The sequence below is a fragment of the Triticum aestivum genome, chromosome 2B, assembly GCF_018294505.1.
Source record: "Triticum aestivum cultivar Chinese Spring chromosome 2B, IWGSC CS RefSeq v2.1, whole genome shotgun sequence".
Classification (NCBI taxonomy): domain Eukaryota; kingdom Viridiplantae; phylum Streptophyta; class Magnoliopsida; order Poales; family Poaceae; genus Triticum; species Triticum aestivum.
The window spans coordinates 78,253,853-78,274,250 of record NC_057798.1 but is presented as its reverse complement, the minus strand read 5'-3'; the positions used below and the strand labels follow the sequence as shown (position 1 = coordinate 78,274,250).

General features: G+C 43.8%; 1 protein-coding gene across 1 annotated transcript; it reads right to left on the bottom strand.

Moving 5' to 3' along the window:
* Positions 1-9,675: 9,675 nt before the first annotated feature.
* LOC123038988 (uncharacterized) lies at positions 9,676-13,765 on the bottom strand. The gene is made up of 6 exons (XM_044462335.1): positions 13,580-13,765; positions 13,043-13,109; positions 12,644-12,971; positions 11,242-11,308; positions 10,363-10,589; positions 9,676-10,043 (listed from the first exon to the last, which is right to left on the bottom strand). The coding sequence occupies exons 1-6, from the start codon at positions 13,763-13,765 to the stop codon at positions 9,938-9,940; spliced, it is 981 nt and encodes a 326-aa protein (XP_044318270.1). The 3' UTR covers positions 9,676-9,937.
* Positions 13,766-20,398: the final 6,633 nt, after the last annotated feature.

Here is a 20,398-nt window from a genome sequence, read left to right as displayed (position 1 = left end):
GAGGAAGATGCTGCGGATCCTGAGCTCGGTCACCATGGCCGCCCGCGGGCTAGGGTTTCGGGCGCGAGCAGGGAGGGATGGATGGGTGTGGAGGTGGAAGGAGGAGGGCGCGGTGGTGGCGGCGGTGGTGGTGGGAGGAGGAGGACCCCTCTGCCGCTGCGTGGTCGTGGTGGCGCCGATGCGGGAACGCCGGTGCGGATCTGGTCATGGCCGGCGGCTGGGATGTAGGAGGTCGGCGCGGTGAAGTAGGTGGTCGGCATCCGGTGGAGGGAGGCGACCGGCTATGAGGGGCGGGAGGTGGCCGGCGATGGGGGAGGGAGGCAGCCAATGCACCAGCGGCGGCGGATGCTCGTGCAGGAGGGAGGGTGAGATGCGTAAATCGGGTAGGGATCGTGGAGGGGCGTGCGGGGATGGTTTTCTCTGCACTGTAAAACTAGTGGGAGGGGGACGAATAAAAATCGGCAAAAAAACCGGCAAAAAAAACCCAACGAAAATAGGAGGTGGGAGCAGGGGAATTGGGAGGTGGGAGGGAGGACGAAAATAAACCAGGAGAGGTGGGACGAAAATAAAACCCGAAACGCGACCTACCAACTGAGAAATGAGGAGTAGAGATTTTATCTATTCAGTACATGGTATGTTGTAATGATATACACCTTGCTATGTGTTGTGGAACGTAGTAATTCAAAAAAATTCCTACGATCATGCAAGATCTATCTAGGAGATGCATAGCAACGAGAGGGGAGAGTGTGTCTATGTACCCTCGTAGACCGAAAGCGGAAGCGTTTAGTAATGCGGTTGATGTAGTCGAATGTCTTCACGATCCAACCGATCCAAGTACCGAACATATGGCACCTCAGTGTTCAGCACACGTTCAGCACGATGACGTCCCTCGAGCTCTTGATCCAGTTGAGGATGAGGGAGTGTTTCGTCAGCACGATGGCGTGGCGACGGTGATGATGAAGTTACCGGTGCAGGGCTTTGCCTAAGGACTACGACGATATGACCGAGGTGTGTAACTGTGGAGGGGGGCACCACACACGGCTAAGACAAATCTTGGAGTGCCTTTGGGGTGCCCCTGCCCACGTATATAAAGGAGGGAGGGAGAGAGGCCGCCCCCTAGGGGCGCGCCAAGAGTATGGAGTCCTACTAGGACTTCCAAGTCCTAGTAGGAATCCCTTTCCTTTTTAGAGTAGGAGAGAAGGAAAGAGGAAAAGAGAGAGGGAGTAGGACAGGGCAAGGGGGGCGCTGCCACCTCCCCTTTGGCCTGCCACCTCTTTTCCCGTATGGGCCAATAAGGCCCATTACTCCTCACGGTGAATTCCCATTGTTGGGGAACGTGGTAATTTCAAAAAATTTCCTACGATCACACAAGATCTATCTATATGATGCATAGCAACGAGAGGGGAGAGTATGTGCACGTACCCTCGTAGAACGAAAGCGGAAGCGTTATGACAACGCAGTTGATGTAGTCGTACGTCTTCACGATCCGACTGATCTTAGCACCGAACGTACGACACCTCCGCGATCAGCACACGTTCAGCTCAGGGACGTCCCTCGTACTCTTGATCCAGTTGAGGCCGAGGGAGAGTTTCGTCAGCACGACGGCGTGGTGACAGTGATGATGAAGTAACCGACGTAGGGCTTCGCCTAAGCACTACGACGATATGACCGAGGTGTGTAACTGTGGAGGGGGGCACCACAGACGGCTAAACAATGTCAACTTGTGTGTCCTAGGGTTCCCCCTGCCCCCGTATATAAAGGAGCAAGGGGGAGGCCGGCCGACCCTATAGGGCGTGCCAAGGGGGGAGGAATCCTCGTCCTGGTAGGAGTATGGCTCCCCCTTTCCTAGTCCTACTAGGAGAAGAAGGAAGGAGGGGAGAGGAGAAGGAAGAAGGGGGCGCCGGCCGTCCCCCTAGTCAAATTTGGACTAGGCCCTTGGGGGGCGCGTGGCCAGCCCCTGGCCGCCCCTCTCTCTCTCCCTTAGGCCCACTAAGGCCCATTACTTCTTCGGTGGTTCCCATAACCCTTCCGGCACTCCAGTTATATCAGAAACTTCTCCGGAACACTTCTAGTGTCTGAATATAGTCATCCAATATATCAATCTTTATGTCTTGACCATTTCGAGACTCCTCGTCATGTCCGTGATCACATCCGGGACTCCGAACAATCTTCGGTACAACATATCACATAAACTCATAATACCAATCGTCATCGAACGTTAAGCGTGTGGACCCTACGGGTTCGAGAACTATGTAGAGATGACCGAGACACGTCTCCGGTCAATAACCAATAGCGGAACCTAGATGCTCATATTGGTTCCTACATATTTTACAAAGATCTTTATCGGTCAAACCGCATAATAACATATGTTGTTCCCTTTGTCATCGGTATGTTACTTGCTCGAGATTCGATCGTCGGTATCTCAATACCTAGTTCAATCTCGTTACCGACAAGTCTCTTTACTCATTCCGTAATACTTCATCCCGCAACTAACTCATTAGTTACAATGCTTGCAAGGCTTATAGTGATGAGTATTACTGAGAGGGCCCAGAGATACCTCTCCGAAACACGGAGTGACAAATCCTAATCTCGATCTATGACAATCCAACAAACACCTTCGGAGACACTTGTAGAGCACCTTTATAATCACCCTTTTACGTTGTGACATTTATTATCACACAAAGTGTTCCTCCGGTATTCGGGAGTTGCATAATCTCATAGTCTAAGGAACTTGTATAAGTCATGAAGAAAGCAGTAGCAATGAAACTAACATGATCATAATGCTAAGCTAATGGATGGGTCATGTCCATCACATCATTCTCCTAATGATGTGATTCCGTTCATCAAATGACAACACATGTGTATGGTTAGGAAACTTAACCATCTTTGATTAACGAGCTAGTCAAGTAGAGGCATACTAGGGACTATATGTTTTGTCTATGTATTCACACATGTACTTAGTTTCTGGTTAATACAATTCTAGCATGAATAATAAACATTTATCATGAATTAAGGAAATAACTAATAACTTTATTATTGCCTCTAGGGCATATTTCCTTCAGTCTCCCACTTGCACTAGAGTCAATAATCTAGATTACATAGTAAGGATTCTGACACCCATGGAGCTTTGGTGCTGATCATGTTTTGCTCGTGAGAGAGGCTTAGTCAACGGGTCTGCAACATTCAGATCCGTGTGTATCTTGCAAATCTCTGTGTCCCCTTCCGACACTTGATGACAGATGGAATTGAAGCGTCTCTTGATGTGCTTGGTTCTCTTGTGAAATCTGGATTCTTTTGCCAAGGCAATTGCACCAGTATTGTCACAAAAGATTTTCATTGGACCCGATGCACTAGGTATGACACCTAGATCGGATATGAACTGCTTCATTCGCTGCTTCCGAAGCAGCAATGTACTCCGCTTCACACGTAGACCCCGCCACGACGCTCTACTTGGAACTGCACCAACCGACAGCTCCTCCATTCAATAAAAATACGTATCCGGTTTGCGACTTAGAGTCATCCAGATCAGTGTCAAAGCTTGCATCGATGTAACCATTTACGACGAGCTCTTTTTCACCTCCATAAATGAGAAACATATCCTTAGTCCTTTTCAGGTATTTCAGGATGTTCTTGACCGCTATCCAGTGCTCCACTCCGGGATTACTTTGGTACCTCCCTGCTATTCTTATAGCAAGACATACATCAGGTCTGGTACACAACATTGCATACATGATAGAACCTATGGTTGAAGAATAGGGAATGACTTTCATTTTCTCTCTATCTTCTGCCGTGGTCGGGCTTTGAGTCCGACTCAACTTCACACCTTCTAACACAGGCAAGAACCCTTTCTTTGACAGATCCATTTTGAACTTCTTCAAAACTTTATGAAGGTATGTGCTTTGTGAAAGTCCAATTAAGCGACTTGATCTATCTCTATAGATCTTGATGCCCAATATGTAAGCAGCTTCTCCAAGGTCTTTCATAAAAAAACTCTTATTTAGGTATCTTTATGCAATCCAGAAATTCTATATCATTTCCAATCAACAATATGTCATCTACATATAAGATCAGAAATGCTACAGAGCTCCCACTCACTTTCTTGTAAATACAAGCTTCTCCAAAAGTTTGTATAAAACCATATGCTTTGATCACACTATCAAAGCTTTTATTCCAACTCCGAGAGGCTTGCACCAGTCCATAAATGGATCGCTGGAGCTTGCACACTTTGCTAGCACCCTTAGGATCGACAAAACCTTCCGGTTGCATCATATATAACTCTTCTTCCAGAAATCCATTCAGGAATGCCGTTTTGACATCCATTTGCCAAATTTCATTATCATAAAATGCAACACTTGCTAACATGATTCAGACAGACTTAAGCATCGCTACGGGTGAGAAAGTCTCATCATAGTCAACTCCTTGAACTTGTCGAAAACCTTTCGCAACAAGTTGAGCTTTGTAAACAGTAACATTACCGTCTGCGTCGGTCTTCTTCTTAAAGATCCATTTATTTTCTATGGCTTGCCGATCATCGGGCAAGTCCACCAAAGTCCACACTTTCTTCTCATACATGGATCCCATCTCAGATTTCATGTCCTCAAGCCATTTCGCGGAATCTGGGCTCATCATCGCTTCCTCATAGTTCGTAGGTTCATCATGGTCTAGTAACATGACTTCCAAAACAGTATTATCATACCACTCTGGTGCAGGTCTTACTCTGGAAGACCTACGAGGTTCGGTAGCAACTTGATCTGAAGCTTCATGATCATCATCATTAGGTTCCTCACTAATTGGTGTAGGAATCACAGGAACTAATTTCTGCGATGAATTACTTTCCAATAAGGGAGCAGGTACAGTTACCTCATCAAGTTCTACTTTCCTCCCACTCACTTCTTTCGAGAGAAACTGCTTCTCTAGAAAGGATCCATTCTTAGCAACAAAGATGTTGCCTTCGGATCTGTGATAGAAGGTGTACCCAACAGTTTCTTTTGGGTATCCTATAAAGACGACTTCTCCGATTTGGGTTCGAGCTTATCAGGTTTAAGCTTTTTCACATATGCATCGCAGCCCCAAACTTTACGAAATGACAACTTTGGTTTCTTGCCAAACCACAGTTCATAAGGCGTCATCTTAATGGATTTAGACGCTGCCCTATTTAAAGTGAATGCAGCCGTCTCTAAAGCATAACCCTAAACGATAGCGGTAAATTAGTAAAAGACATCATAGATCGGACCATATCTAATAAAGTACGGTTATGATGTTCGGACACACCATTTTGCTGTGGTGTTCCAGGTGGCGTTAATTGTTAAACTATCCATGTTGTTTCAAATGAAGACCAAACTCGTAACTCAAATATTCTACTCCACGATCAGATCATAGAAACTTTATTTTCTTGTTATGATGATTTTCCACTTCACTCTGAAATTATTTGAACTTTTCAAATGTTTCAGACTTATGCTTCATTAAGTAGATATCACCATATCTGCTCAAATCATCTGTGAAGCTAAGAAAATAACGATACCCACCACAAGCATAAATACTCATTGGACCACATACATCGGTATGTATTATTTCCAACAAGTCGGTAGCTCATTCCATTGGTCCGGAGAATGGAGTTTTAGTCATCTTGCCCATAAGGCACGGTCCGCAAGCACCAAGTGAATCATAATCAAGTGATTCTAAAAGTCTATCAACATGGAGTTTCTTCATGCGCTTTACACCGATATGACCCAAACGGCGGTGCCACAAATAAGTTGCACTATCATTATTAAACTTCAATCTTTTGGCATCAACACTATGAATATGTGTATCACTACTATTTGAGATTTAACAGAAATAGACCACTCAGCAGGGGTGCATGACCATAAAAGATATTACTCATATAAATAGAACAACCATTATTCTCTGATTTAAATAAATAACTATCTCACATTAAACAAGATCCAGATATAATGTTCATGCTCAACGCTGGCACCAAATAACAATTATTTAGGTCTAAACTAATCCTGATGGTAGATGTAGAGGTAGCGTGCCGACCACGATAACATCGACTTTGGAACATTTTCCCACGCGCATCGTCACCTCGTCCTTAGACAATCTTCGCTTAATCCGTAGCCCCTGTTTCGAGTTGCAAATATGAGCAACAGAACCAGTATCAAATACCCAGGTGCTACTGCGAGCATTAGTTAAGTACACATCAATAACATGTATATCAAATATACCTTTCATTTTGCCATCCTTCTTATCCGCCAAATACTTGGGGCAGTTCGGCTTCTAGTGACCAGTCCCTTTGCAGTGGAAGCACTCAGTTTCAGGCTCAGGTCCAGACTTGGGTTTCTTCTCATGAGCAGCAACCTTTTTGTTGTTCTTCTTGAAGTTCCCTTTCTTCCCTTTGCCCTTTTTCTTGAAACTAGTGTTGTCGGGGATATACCCCGCGGTATGAACCGGGAAGAAGTATAACCCGGCCGGGCTTGGCGGTTTACTTGAGACCCGGTGGACACTTGGCGATTCACTGGCGACCCGCCCTGACCAGACGGTTTACAAGCAACCTGCCTGAACATTATGACACACTGGTAACCCGGGGGGCGACGGACAGATGACAAGGCCCAAGGCCCAGAAGGCCGGTTTACGTTAATGATGGGCCGGTTTAAGAGGAAATGCATGAGGAATATTTACCTTACAAGGAGTTAAGACCCGGAATTGTATCCGGTTTGTATTAGAAGGTAGACTAGTCCTAATCCTAATAGGACTCCACATGTAACCCGCCCCTCTAATCCTATGAGGGGCCCTGGCAAACAAGGAGGGGAAGGGCACCCCAAGAGGGGGGGGGGAAATAATTGATAAGGCCAAACACAACTAGAGGAGAGCCGGTTTACGGCGACTCCCTCATGAGCATAATGAGACCTAGCCACAAACAGCATGTAGGGCTATTACCGGATGATGTTTCCCGGGGCCCGAAGCTGTTTAAATCCTTGTCTTGTGTTGCGTCTCTCGATTCCGATCGACCCCTCTCAAGCTACCACATAGATGCGTTGGCCTCACGACTAAGTTCTCACACTAGGACATCTGCCGTGACAATTCCACGATAGTTGGCGCCCACCATGGGGCCTGCGCACGGTGGTGATGAGTTCTTGGAGGGATCTCTTCCGGGATCGAGAAGATCATGATGTGCTGGATGAAAGAGAACTAGTGCAGAAATACACATCGTCTCCATGGTAAGCAGTCGGAGCAATATACGAGATTAAAGATTAAAGAAATTAGGGTTCTACATTCTGTGCGCGGCCAACGCGAGACGATCAGTCCAAACCGACGGGAGATTGGTTTCGCCGAATCCGTAAGTTGTCAAGTCACAGTTTCCATCGAAACGGACAAAGGTTTTCCACTCTCTGATCCGCCAAGTTGTGTAAGTTGCTGCGGCTAGATTACAGGCTCAAGTCCAGAGGCTGTTTAGTACTGCTAGTCCACGTGGATACAAAGATAAATCAAGTGGAGATCAAAACGAGTACCAGTACTGCGATGAGTACCGGCCAATTACATGCGGAGATCGGCTGAGGACTAGCAGGCAACAATTGAATAGAATATCTGTCTCAATCATTGGGAAAGCTGCAACTAGAGAGATTATAAAGTCCAGAAGCTAATCCAAAAGCTAAAAGACGTTTCCATTAACCATCATACTACCACTTCTTGATGAGCACATGGATCAAAGCTGCATTATATAAAACAGCACTACCATGTTAAAATCGGAGTTCTACTTCCTACGGGTAGGCAATGGTCATGGTAGGCGCTTGGATAAAAAAGGGGGTCCACAATCCAGAGGAAAAACGACCTGGAATTAGCAATCCGATGTCAACCCGCAACTCCCCTGGCGGCCTCCGTCTAGGGTTTTAGTTTTCCTCCGGTGGCGACACCGTGAGGCCGATCCGGACTCTACCACCACGCCCAATCCTTCCCGTCATGGTTCTCGGGCTGATCAAGGGGATAGCCTCGCTATCTACCCAACCTTGGTTCCTGCTTTGGGTTGTTAGGGCGCGGCGGCGGAAGCACGAAGCCTTTTAGGGTTTGGCCATGGCGGCAAGTGGACCGCAATCATCAGCGGGAAGTGCGGCTCCGGGGGGTGGGGGGAAGGGGGGAGCCGATCGGGGTCGACGATATGATCATGAAACTGAACCTGCAAGAGTGGGAGGAGGACGATCTGGATTTCGATGAGGAGTTCACAGATGAGATTGAAGAGGCGGAGTTCATGGCGCTGGCAACGGTGCATACAGATAAGCCCTTCGGTAGGAGTTCTTTCTATGAGACAATGATACTTGCATGGAGCTTAGCACAGGGAGTTAACTTTAAACCTCTGGGCGAAAACCTATTCTCCCTAACAGTTAATTGCATGGGAGATTGGAAGAGGGTGACATAGGATGGCCCTTAGCTATTTCGAGACCATGGTGTGCTCATTGAGAAGTATGATGGATATTCTAGATATGATGAAGTTGTGCTGGATAAACTTGCAGTTTGGATACAGATCGTGGATCTTCCTCCACTCTACAGGAAGGAAAACGTGATGCGATCGCTGGCAAAGAAAGTAGGGATTGTGGAGAAGATAATGCTAAACCCTAGATGGGGTGAGGGAAGGATTGTGAGGATAAAAGTTAAACTTGACATCCATGAGCCTCTGATGCGATATGTCTCTATCACAAAAGATAAGAAGAAGGTATACTACTCGGTCCTGTACGAGAAGATGCCGGTATTCTGCTACATGTGCGGTCATATGGGCCACACCTACCTTGAGCATGGTAATGGGAAGCATGATCCGAGGACCATGGAGTGGGGCGAGTTCATACTTGCACCACGGCCAGGAGAAAGAAGGCAAACAGGTCAAGGGTCGCAGGGATGGAAGAAGGACAGGGGAACTGTGGGGGGTAGGGGAAGAACGAATGCCTCGGATGATGATGATCTGCAGGACACCGGTACCAGCCCTATAAAACCTATAAGTGGGGGGAGGGGAGCTGAGGTGAGACCCTCCAGCAGGAAAAGGCTTGCTTTTGATGACAAGAACCCAGATCCGGCAGCTGAAAAGGAGGGGCCCTCAGCACAGGAGCTCCCAGTTGATATGTCAACCGCGATGATACACTACAAGAAATATGTCAACTTGTGACCTTGACTATTGGTCACTGAAAGGTCATTGTTTTCCATTTGCGACCTTTTTTGTGACCAAAAACAGAAGGTCAAAAGCTGGCCGTCGTAAACTGACATTCACGACCTTCTCTGTGAGAAGGTCATAGACCTTTACGACCAAAATATGCCTACTATTTCGTTTTGGTCACTAGCTGTCTGCCCAAGCCACGTTGGATCCGACGTGGCAATCTGACGTGGCAAAATTACGACCAATTAAAAAGGTCAAAAATTAGAATCGGCCCAGTCCAATTGGGGGTTTTACATGGGCCGAGCCCAACAATTTAGCCCATTTTATTTTTTTTCCTGTTAATTTTTGCTAGCTACATCGGCCTGGCCCATTTTATTTTGTCGGACGTACCCTTCTATAATTCATTTCTTTTTTGGGCCTCGGCCCTTTTACGGTCCAATTTATTTTGGGCCTCCACAACAAACATTTAGAAGCTTGACATCACAAGGGCAGCTATTCCAGCTTGACATATCAACATGTACGCATGTATCCAAACCATTTTATTTCTTTCAACAGACACAATAGTAAATAATAGATACATTCAACAAAGACTAAAGTAACATAGAAATGAATCAACAAAGGGCAGAACGAGTAGAGGAACTACATGCCGAGTAGAGGAACTACATGGTAGTACAACTACATGGGACTACAGCTACCATTTCTATTTCTACCAGCAGAAGTAGACGCTTGCAAGAGAGGTAGGGACTATCAAGGAGCTAAACGAACATCAATCGAGCTAAACTAACAACGATCATCCATCATCAATCAGTGACAGTAGCAATGACTGGCAGCAGCGACGTTCGAGAGAGCCCCTCCCCTGCTGCTGCTTGGTATGCCTGCTACTTCTTGGTGTGCTGCATCACTAGTCACCCTACACACAGCAAGAATTTTAGCTTTAATAAGGTTTACAAGAACAGGACCCTAATACATGAGATTGACATTCACAAGCTATTTGCATTTATATTTAGAGCTGTGTCACACCATTTACATTACTATTTATGTATTGACATACTTATCTAAAAGAACATATATAGAAACATATGAATTTTATTTCTGAATACCATTACAAAAGTACTAAAAAAACAAGAGCTCATTACACAAGAATCTAGGAAGAACCCATCAATTCTGCGTCAGAGCGGGAGATGTGCATGCAGATCAAATAGTAGATTCGAGCAAGAAGGATGTACTACCTGAAATGGGAAACTAGGAGGCCGATCTGACGAGTCCCACCCAAACTATGGAAGGAGCAATGACAGCAGCTGCAGAAGGACTCGACGGCCTGGACGCCGTTGTGGAATTGGTATGTGACGACGATGTGGTAGCGGTGGTAGCCGCCGTCGAGGCCAACGGCGCCTGCGGTGTCCTCATCGTCCTCGAAGGCGATGACGACAGAGGTGTCGGCGTTGAAGCAGGTGTGCTACATGCCACATCATCATGTTTGAGCATTAATATTTCTGTATTACTACACAGCAACTACAACACTAGGAGTACACAACAACTACTAGCAGAACTAGAAGAAATAACCAAATTTAGTGTACATCAATATCATCAAGAACATGAGTATAACAAGCATCTTGCTTTACTAGGATACAGTGACATAGCAGAATTACTAGGATAGAGTAACACATACACATTGTTAATTTAACACGTTCAGAAACAATCTAGTGTGTATATTGTACTCTGCAAGGCTTGATTTAACACACTGAGGAACATTATTGATTGAACACATGTACCAAAAATGAACTACCCCTGCAAATCTCAGAAGAGCATAAGCACACACTACATCTACTCCCCAAACAAGCACTTGCCAAACTCAGAAGAGCATAAGCAAAGACTAGTGCATATTACCCAAAACAATTTCTTCAGTACTCAGGCATCACAAGGAAAAAGAGCAGTGCATCACTAGTGACTAAGTACAAACTAGTCAGATCTAGATGATTTCCCTAGTGCCTAATTATTTTCTGCCATGATATCAAACCAAAGCAAATCAGCCACATCAAATTAAGGAGAAAGTGATACAGCTAAAGAAAAAAGATGGATGGAGGCAAGATAGAGAAGCAGCAGCCGACCTCATACTGCTCGTTCCACACGCTGGTCCCTGTGGTCTGCTGGTAGCGGTCGAAGATCCCCTTGATGCTGCAAGTAGCACATGAAGAAGAAGAACAAAACGAAGCTGCCTTAGAGAGGTAATCAAGCAAGCAAGCAGCTAGGTGGTGATGTTTGCCAAGCAGCAAGAGATAATCAAGATAATCTTACTTTGCATCATAAACACAGGCAGTAGCATTCACACAACAGTAGCAATTTATGTTATAATGAGTGCTGTAATGCAGGGGCATAATTTTTGTACTAGTTAAAACTGAACATGGTTTGTACTTCTCCTGGTGAGCAACCTTTGCTGTACACATATCATTAGATCGCTACTTAATGGGAACAAACTTTTCACCCTCCACTTACATTAGATACACCATTGTCTGTAGCACAACGAAAACAAAAGTCACATACTGCATGCTACTCTGTATTCAGTAAGATCAAAATCTCCCGACGATGTTTTAGCATATTCAAGTTGTCTTAAATTTGTTTCCCATGCCAATGTTGCTGCTTATTATTATTATCTTCAATGCTGAGAAACACCTTTTAAATAAAATACCGACTGGCTTAGAAGATCAAGCACAATCACTTTAGGCTATGATATGAGGTGCTGGAATACTGTTCTAAAAAGAAGAGGAAAGTACAACACTTTCCACTTGTCAACGCAGAACAGTATATGGCAAGGATAATATCGAACATCACATGCCACACCAGCCACTATCTACATTACATAACCCTACTGCTGCAACTGGAAAATAAAGCACTAATAATAAACATCTCTTTTAACAGAAAAAAAGATTGCCACAATCACCGAGAGAGATGATAATAGATTAAAGCACTTCCAGTGTGATAATGTAAGGCACTCTAATCAGTTGAGTTTTTCATTCTGATCCTACTAGTGAGAAGAATAAAATCCTAACAGACAGGGTAAGTTAATCATCAAGATGTTATTCTGATGATAAGAATTGTCGATTGCCTCGGAACAACTGGAATCACCAGCTTTTCCATTCACTCGGCCTAGCATTGCATGTTGTGCGTACAGTTCAGACTGTTAGCGGGCTAAGAACCTTATGCTACATGTCAGCCTAGATCCAACCTGATGATGCTTGCAGCCTCAGGAGTCCCACTGGACGCATAGCGAGAAGCTGCAACATTGGGATCATCAGCACAAATGGTTCATCTCTATCCTGTTGTTCCAAGTCTAGCGGCAGTCTATCTGTCAAAGACGAGCTGCAGCAGCTCTGCTCCAACCTGAATGCTACTCCTACGAGCATCAGGTGGAAGGATCATGAATACTACTCCTACTCCTACTCCAACCTGAATACTACAACCTGAATACAGTTTTCCAATGTATTCATCAGTAGCAAGGATCAGGGGGCTTACATTGAAGGATACTTGGCTCGTTGCCATGGTGGTGGTGGTGGCGTCCTCTCCGGAGACCGGCGACCGGTGGTGGTGGCAGGCCAGGGTGGGAGCACCGGGAGAACTCGACAAATCTGACCTAGAAACCCAAAAGAGCAAGTAAATTCTGCGCGCGAACCGAAGCAGAAGAGCCTCCCTGCGCGAAACCGCAAGGCGGGGGTAGAATTAAGCGAGGAGGGGAGGAAGGCGGGGCTTGGCCGGCCTGCTTGATGTGGCCCTGCTGGAAGTAGAAGACGAGGTCCCCGACTCGCGGGACGGTGATGAGCGGGCCAGTGCAGGGGTGCCAGAGCTCGTCATAGAGCGGATCCCCTGCTCGGAAAACCAGCACCGGCAAGGTTACCATGTTCTCTTCGCCATCACTGGCGCTTTTATTGTTTGCATAGTACTCCAGTAATTGCTCGCGAAAAGGAACACAGAAGTAAAGTACCTATAACAGAATCACAAAACAATTTAGCCAATCCCATGAGGAGTACAGATATAAATCGAGAAAACATAGCATCCTCTCCCTTGTCACAAAGTTTGTGATGAGAACATTAGTCAATTATACAGAGCAAAACTCACACATCAGTCTACGCAGAACCGCTGAGCGCCCCCAATCCCCCATTGTCAAAATTTTAACATAAAAAATGCAACCTCTTGGTTCAAAGTTTGAACACAGATAATTGAAACAGGAACAACATATCATCATCGGGGCAACCCCAAGAGTGAGTTTCTCCATACAAGGGGGGGGGGGGTTGACTGGACTCTGAACCTCGCTCGCTCCGCGGCCTCCGGTCACCACCCCGCACACAAATCTACCCCGACATCACAAGATCGAATTCAAGGCTCCACGATCCGATGGAAAACCGTGCCCCTCCCGACGCGGGGAACGCATTGAACAGGACGAATCAATCGCACCGCCCTTGGGGGCGAAGGAAACGAGGCGCCCGCGTGCACGCGACGATCTCGGTTTTTGGGGGTCCGTATCTGGAGGACGCTGTTGCAGTAGCAGGTGTTGCCGAAGTTCTCGAGACCGAAGTATCGCTCACCCTCAGGGAACTGCTCGCCCAGCGCCTTCTCCAGTCTCGAGCTCGCCGCGCCCATCACCACCCAACTCCCATTTGCCCGCCCGCGCTGTACGGTGACAGATCGGCCTCACCGCCGGCTCGTCTTGGCGACGCGGTGCGGCGTGCCGCGGGCCAGTGCCGACTTGGGGATCGATGGGCGGGGGGTTGGAGCAGGAGGAAGAGACGGCGGGTGGTGGCGTGCGGGCGCGAGCGGCGGGGTTGGATCTGAATCGGGAGGGATCGCGGCGGCGATGTGGGAGACGAGGGGAAAGGGAGCGCGTGAGGTGGATCTGGAGCGCTAGGGTTCGTGGGTGGGAGTTTTCTTTTTTCTTTTTTTTGAGACATAGAGGGGAGGGGTGAGGGAGAAAGGGCTGCCGTCGGATCTGAGAGCATCCGACGACGTTTGAGCACGATCCGCGTGACATGTCCATTGACCAATCATAACCCAATACACATTATGACCTTCTAAATTGGTCATAGTCGACTAAAAATAAGGTGTTGAACCATATTTTTTCAAAAAAAGGTGTTGAATCATATAAAGAGTTTTATGAAATGAAAAATTCAAAAGGAAACATTCTCATTGTGTCACCAAATGTGACATAGTTTTTAGGAAAACTAACAAACTTGGAATTGCAATAAGACAAATATCTTATAAAAATTGTTATGAGAAATGAGTTTTTAGGGGGGGGGTCATTTTCTACTTTTTCATATTAAAAATTCAAAGAAATGATCTCATATTGTGCACAATGGTGCATCTTGGAATGACAAACAATATTGCCTAAGGAAGTTTTCATTTTCTTTGGACGAAAAAATCATTTTCCATTTTGAAGTGCCCCAAATGAGGTTTTTTTGAGAAGAACCTACCAAATAATTGTTGCAAAATTGGACCACATCATTTTTATAAAAAACTAGGCCATATTTAATGAACAATTACCAAATGGTTGGGTGTCAAAAGTTTTTTGATCCACCTATGGTGAAAACGACAAATTCCCGCTGATTCAGTTAGAAGCGGGTCAAATTTGAACTGTAGCTACCTCGTAGTTTGCTTTTTATTTTTTCCAAAAATCATTTCTAGGTACATAAGTATCTATGTAATCAGAGAAACACCAAAAAAATTTCAAGATTCAACCACTAGCTAGCAACGGTCATTCTCTACGTTTTGACCGCATTTTGAAACGGGCATAAAAAATTCAAAAAAAATCAAAAAATTAGAAAACCTCTGCATTGTGTCATTATATGTGACGAAGTTTCCAGAAAAATAGTAAACTTGTAATACGGTAAGTATTTTCAAAAAGTGTTCTTAGAAATGAGCTATCATGTGTGAAGATTCATGGCTTTCAAGCCAAATGATCAATCTTATGGCCACATTCATGGCATAGTTTGTTCAAATGACCTCATATCATGCACAAGGGTGCATCTTGGAATGACAAACAATGTTGCCTAAGGAAGTTTTCATTTTCTTTGAACAAAAAATTCATTTTCCATTTTTCCGAGTGCCCAAAATGAGTTTTTTTGTGAAGGACCTACCATATATTTGTTGCAAAATTGGACCTAATCAATTTTATAAAATACTAGGCCATATTTAATGCACAACTGACCAAATGGTTGGGTGTCAAATGTTTTGATCCACCTCTGGTGAAAAAGACAAATTCCCACTGATTTAGCTGAAAGCGGGTCAAATTTGAACTGTAGCTACCTCATAGTTTGCTCTTTATTTTTTCCAAAAATCATTTCTAGTTACATAAGTGTCTATTTAATCAGAGAAACACCAAAAAATAACAATATTCAACCAGTAGCTAGGAACGGTCATTCCCAGCATTTTGATCGCATTTTGAAATAGTCATAAAAAATTCAAAACAATTCAAAACATTGGAAAACCTTCGCATTGTGTCATTATATGTGACCAAGATTCCAGGAAAAATAATAAACTTGTAATACACTGATTATTTTAAAAAAAGTGTTCCCAGAAATGAGCTATCATGTGTGAAGATTCATGGCTTTCAAGCCAAATGATCAATCTTATGGCCACATTCATGGCATAGTTTGTTCAAATGACCTCATATCGTGCACAAGGGTGCATCTTGGAATTACAAACAATGTTGCCTAAGGAAGTTTTCATTTTCTTTGGACGAAAAATTCATTTTCCATTTTTTCGAGTGCCCAAAATGAGTTTTTTAGTGAAGGACCTACCATATATTTGTTTCAAAATTGGACCTAACCAATTTTATAAAATACTAGGCCATATATAATGCACAATTGACAAAATGGTTGGGTGTCAAAAGTATTGATCCACCTATGGTGAAAAAGACAAATTCCCACTGATTCAGTTGGAAGCGGGTCAAATTTGAACTGTAGCTACCTCGTAGTTTGCTCTTTATTTTTACAAAAAACATTTATAAGTACATAGGTATATATTTAATAAGAGAAACACCAAAAAAATTACAAGATTCAACCACTAGCTAGGAACGGTCATTCTCTGCGTTTTGACCGCATTTTGAAACAGGCATAAAAAATTCAAAACAATTCAAAAAATTGGAAAACCTCTGCATTGTGTCATTATATGTGACCAAGTTTCCAGAAAAATAGTAAACTTGTAATATGGTAAGTATTTTAAAAAAGTGTTCTCAGAAATGAGCTATCATGTGTGAAGATTCATGGCTTTCAAGCCAAATGATCAATCTTATGGCCACATTCATGGCATAGTTTGTTCAAATGACCTCATATCATGCACAAGGGTGCATCTTGGAATTACAAACAATGTTGCCTAAGGAAGTTTTCATTTTCTTTGGACAAAAAATTCATTTTCCATTTTTTCGAGTGCCCAAAATGAGTTTTTTTGTGAAGGACCTACCATATATTTGTTGCAAAATTGGACCTAATCAATTTGATAAAATACTAGGCCAATTTAATGCACAATTGACCAAATGGTTGGGTGTCAAAAGTTTTGATCCACCTCTGGTGAAAAAGACAAATTCCCACTGATTTAGCTGAAAGCGGGTCAAATTTGAACTGTAGCTACCTCATAGTTTGCTCTTTATTTTTTCCAAAAATCATTTCTAGGTACATAAGTGTCTATTTAATTAGAGAAACATCAAAAAAATTACAATATTCAACTAGTAGCTAGGAACGGTCATTCCCAGCGTTTCGATCGCATTTTGAAACAGGCATAAAAAATTCAAAACAATTCAAAAAATTGGAAAACCTTCGCATTGTGTCATTATATGTGACCAAGTTTCCAGGAAAAATAATAAACTTGTAATATAGTAATTATTTTAAAAAAGTGTTCCCAGAAATGAGCTATCATGTGTGAAGATTCATGGCTTTCAAGCCAAATGATCAATCTTATGGCCACATTCATGGCATAGTTTGTTCAAATGACCTCATATCGTGCACAAGGGTGCATCTTGGAATTACAAACAATGTTGCCTAAGGAAGTTTTCATTTTCTTTGGACGAAAAATTCATTTTCCATTTTTTTGAGTGCCCAAAATGAGTTTTTTAGTGAAGGACCTAGCATATATTTGTTGCAAAATTGGACCTAATCAATTTTATAAAATACTAGGCCATATATAATGCACAATTGACAAAATGGTTGGGTGTCAAAAGTTTTGATCCACCTATGGTGAAAAAGACAAATTCCCACTGATTCAGTTGGAAGCGGGTCAAATTTGAACTGTAGCTACCTCGTAGTTTGCTCTTTATTTTTCCAAAAATAATTTCTAGGTACATAGGTATCTATTTAATAAGAGAAACACCAAAAAAATTACAAGATTCAACCACTAGCTAGGAACGGTCATTCCTGACGTTTTGACCGCATTTTGAAACGGGCATAAAAAATTAAAAAAAATCAAAAAATTGGAAAACCTCTGCATTGTGTCATTATATGTGACCAAGTTTCCAGGAAAAATAATAAACTTGTAATACGGTAATTATTTTAAAAAAGTGTTCTCAGAAATAAGCTATCATGTGTGAAGATTCTTGGCTTTCAAGCCAAATGATCAATCTTATGGCCACATTTATGGCATAGTTTGTTCAAATGACCTCATATCGTGCACAAGGGTGCATCTTGGAATGACAAACAATGTTGCCTAAGGAAGTTTTCATTTTCTTTGGATGAAAAGTTCATTTTCCATTTTTTCGAGGGCCCAAAATGAGTTTTTTGTGAAGGATCTACCATATATTTGTTGCAAAATTAGACCTAATCAATTTTACAAAATACTAGGCCATATATAATGCACAATTGACAAAATGGTTGGGTGTCAAAAGTTTTGATCCACCTCTGGTGAAAAAGACAAATTACCGCTGATTTAGTTGGAAGCGGGTCAAATTTGAACTGCAGGTGCCTCATAGTTTGCTCTTTATTTTTTCCAAAAATCATTTCTAGGCAAATAAGTATCTATTTAATCAGAAATACATGGTTTTATGGAGAGACATCGAGGTTTGGATGATGGCTGAGGGCCCCAACTCTAGAGCGCATATGCTCGCATGCCCGCCGCATGGTCACCGAATGACCGTGGCGTTGCTGTGTGTTCTGGGCGGCCTAGGCATGTCTAGTGGGTTGGTCACTCCCTAGGTAGGTTCTAGGAAGAAAATTATAACATAAGATTCTCATGACGAGACCGAACTATGCTCAAACATGAATTAGCAGCCAAGTGTTTGATTAGCAGTACGGGAAATGCACATGGCCAATGGGCGTGAGTTTTGGCTGAGGATTCTCATATACTAAGAAGAATATCTTCACAAATTTTTAGGGAAATCAATAATATATAAATAACACTTCCTTCACAAAGTGTTGCTCTGAACAGAATAGGAAAATGAATATTGTTGAGTTATTTTTGAACTAGGTAAGGAAGGTTTTTGACATATTTGATGAAGATATGATCCAAACTATTTATGAATTTTTTTTGGGAATTTTTGGAATAACAGAAATATAGTTTGCTTCACAACCTAGGGCAAAAATTAACACATGGACATGACACGTAGGCAAAAGTGATGAGATGGCGCCTAGTCATCACAACGCACCATAATCTACAAGGCTATGACCATCTATATTGGTCGTTAACAACTAGAAATAAGGCAGCGGACCAGCATTGTTTGCTTTATGACCATTTCGTGTAAGGAAATTACGACCTTTCTGACCAAAATGGTCGCAATGGTTTAGGGTTTGGAGCCCCCCGAACAGCTTTTGAACAATTGGTCTCAAATGGTCATAGATCTATGACCAATTCTTCCAGGGTCACTGACAGAAGGTCACTAGTTGACATATTTCTTGTAGTGATAGTTCACCCGCAGGTGGAGTTGATCACAGGAAAAGTAGATGAGGAGAACGGGGATACGTCCTCGCACAGTTCGAAGAGGTTGAAGAAGGAAAACTCGGCTGTGATGGATGCCAGCCACAACTTATCGGCGAGCTCCGAGAAGGGGCTCAACCGGTCGCAATGAAACTCCTCGTATGGAACTGCCATGGCATGCGCAAACCTGCGGCAGTTCGAGCGCTCTTGGGGGTCCAAGAGCGAATAAAACCGGATGTGTTGTTCCTGTCTGAAACACACCTGGATAAGGCTAAGGCAGGGAAACTGAAAAGGAGATTAGGGTTTGATGAGATGGAAGTTTCGGAAAGCGATGGTAGAAGTGGAGGTCTGATCATGTTCTGGCACACCAACCTGGGAGTCTCTTCCTGGGAAACTCATGCAAATTTCATTGATATTCGAATTAAGGAGACAACACCGGTGGGTTGGCGGTTCACAGGGTTCTACGGTGAACCAAGTAGCAACCGGAAACACCTGTCCTAGGAGTACATGCGTGATCTTCGCACAATGGCTGATCTGCCATGGTTAGTAGCAGGGGACTTCAATGAAATATTGCATGCTCATGAGAAAGAAGGAGGGGCGGCGCGCCCTCAATGTTGTATGCAGGGTTTTAGCAGTGCACTAAGTGACTGCGGGCTTGATGATCTTGGTTACTCTGGGGATATTTTTACTTGGCGAAGAGGATGCATAAGAGAACAATTGGATAGGGTTGTCTCGACTGGCACATGGGCAGACCTGTTTCCATCTTATGGTGTGTCCAATGAGCCGTTTAACAAGTCGGATCACCGACCAATTTTGATTGACATTGAGTTCCAGCAAGGCCTGCAACCAAGGGGTCCGACAAGGCTAAGAAAATTCGAAGCAAGATGGCTTGCCAAGGAGGATGTGGAGGTTATTGTTCAAACTGCCTAGGAGCGAGCTAAAGCTAGTGGAGTGGTGCCGTACTCGCAGGTCACAGGTGACATACATGCTGCGCTGCATACATGGGATAAAGAAACACTTAAGGGTCCCAGGACTCGGTTGAGGAAACTACAGAAAGAGCTAAATGCTGTTGTGACAGGACCGCTAACGGATGATGCAGTTGCGCGACAGCATGAGTTACACTTGCAGATCGAAAACCTACTCGAGCAGGAGGAGGTATATTGGATGCAGAGAGGCTGCGCTGATTGGCTTTGCCGTGGTGATCAAAACACGGATTTCTACCATAGAGCTGCTACTGGAAGACGCAAGATTTTTTTTATTAAGAAGCTAAAAGGAGAGTTAGGAGATTGGATCAAGGAGGAGGATCTGCAAAAAAGTCATGTGGCAAGTTATTTTGAGTGACTTTTTTCTTCGGAAGTGCATGACCCAAACCAAGCTGTT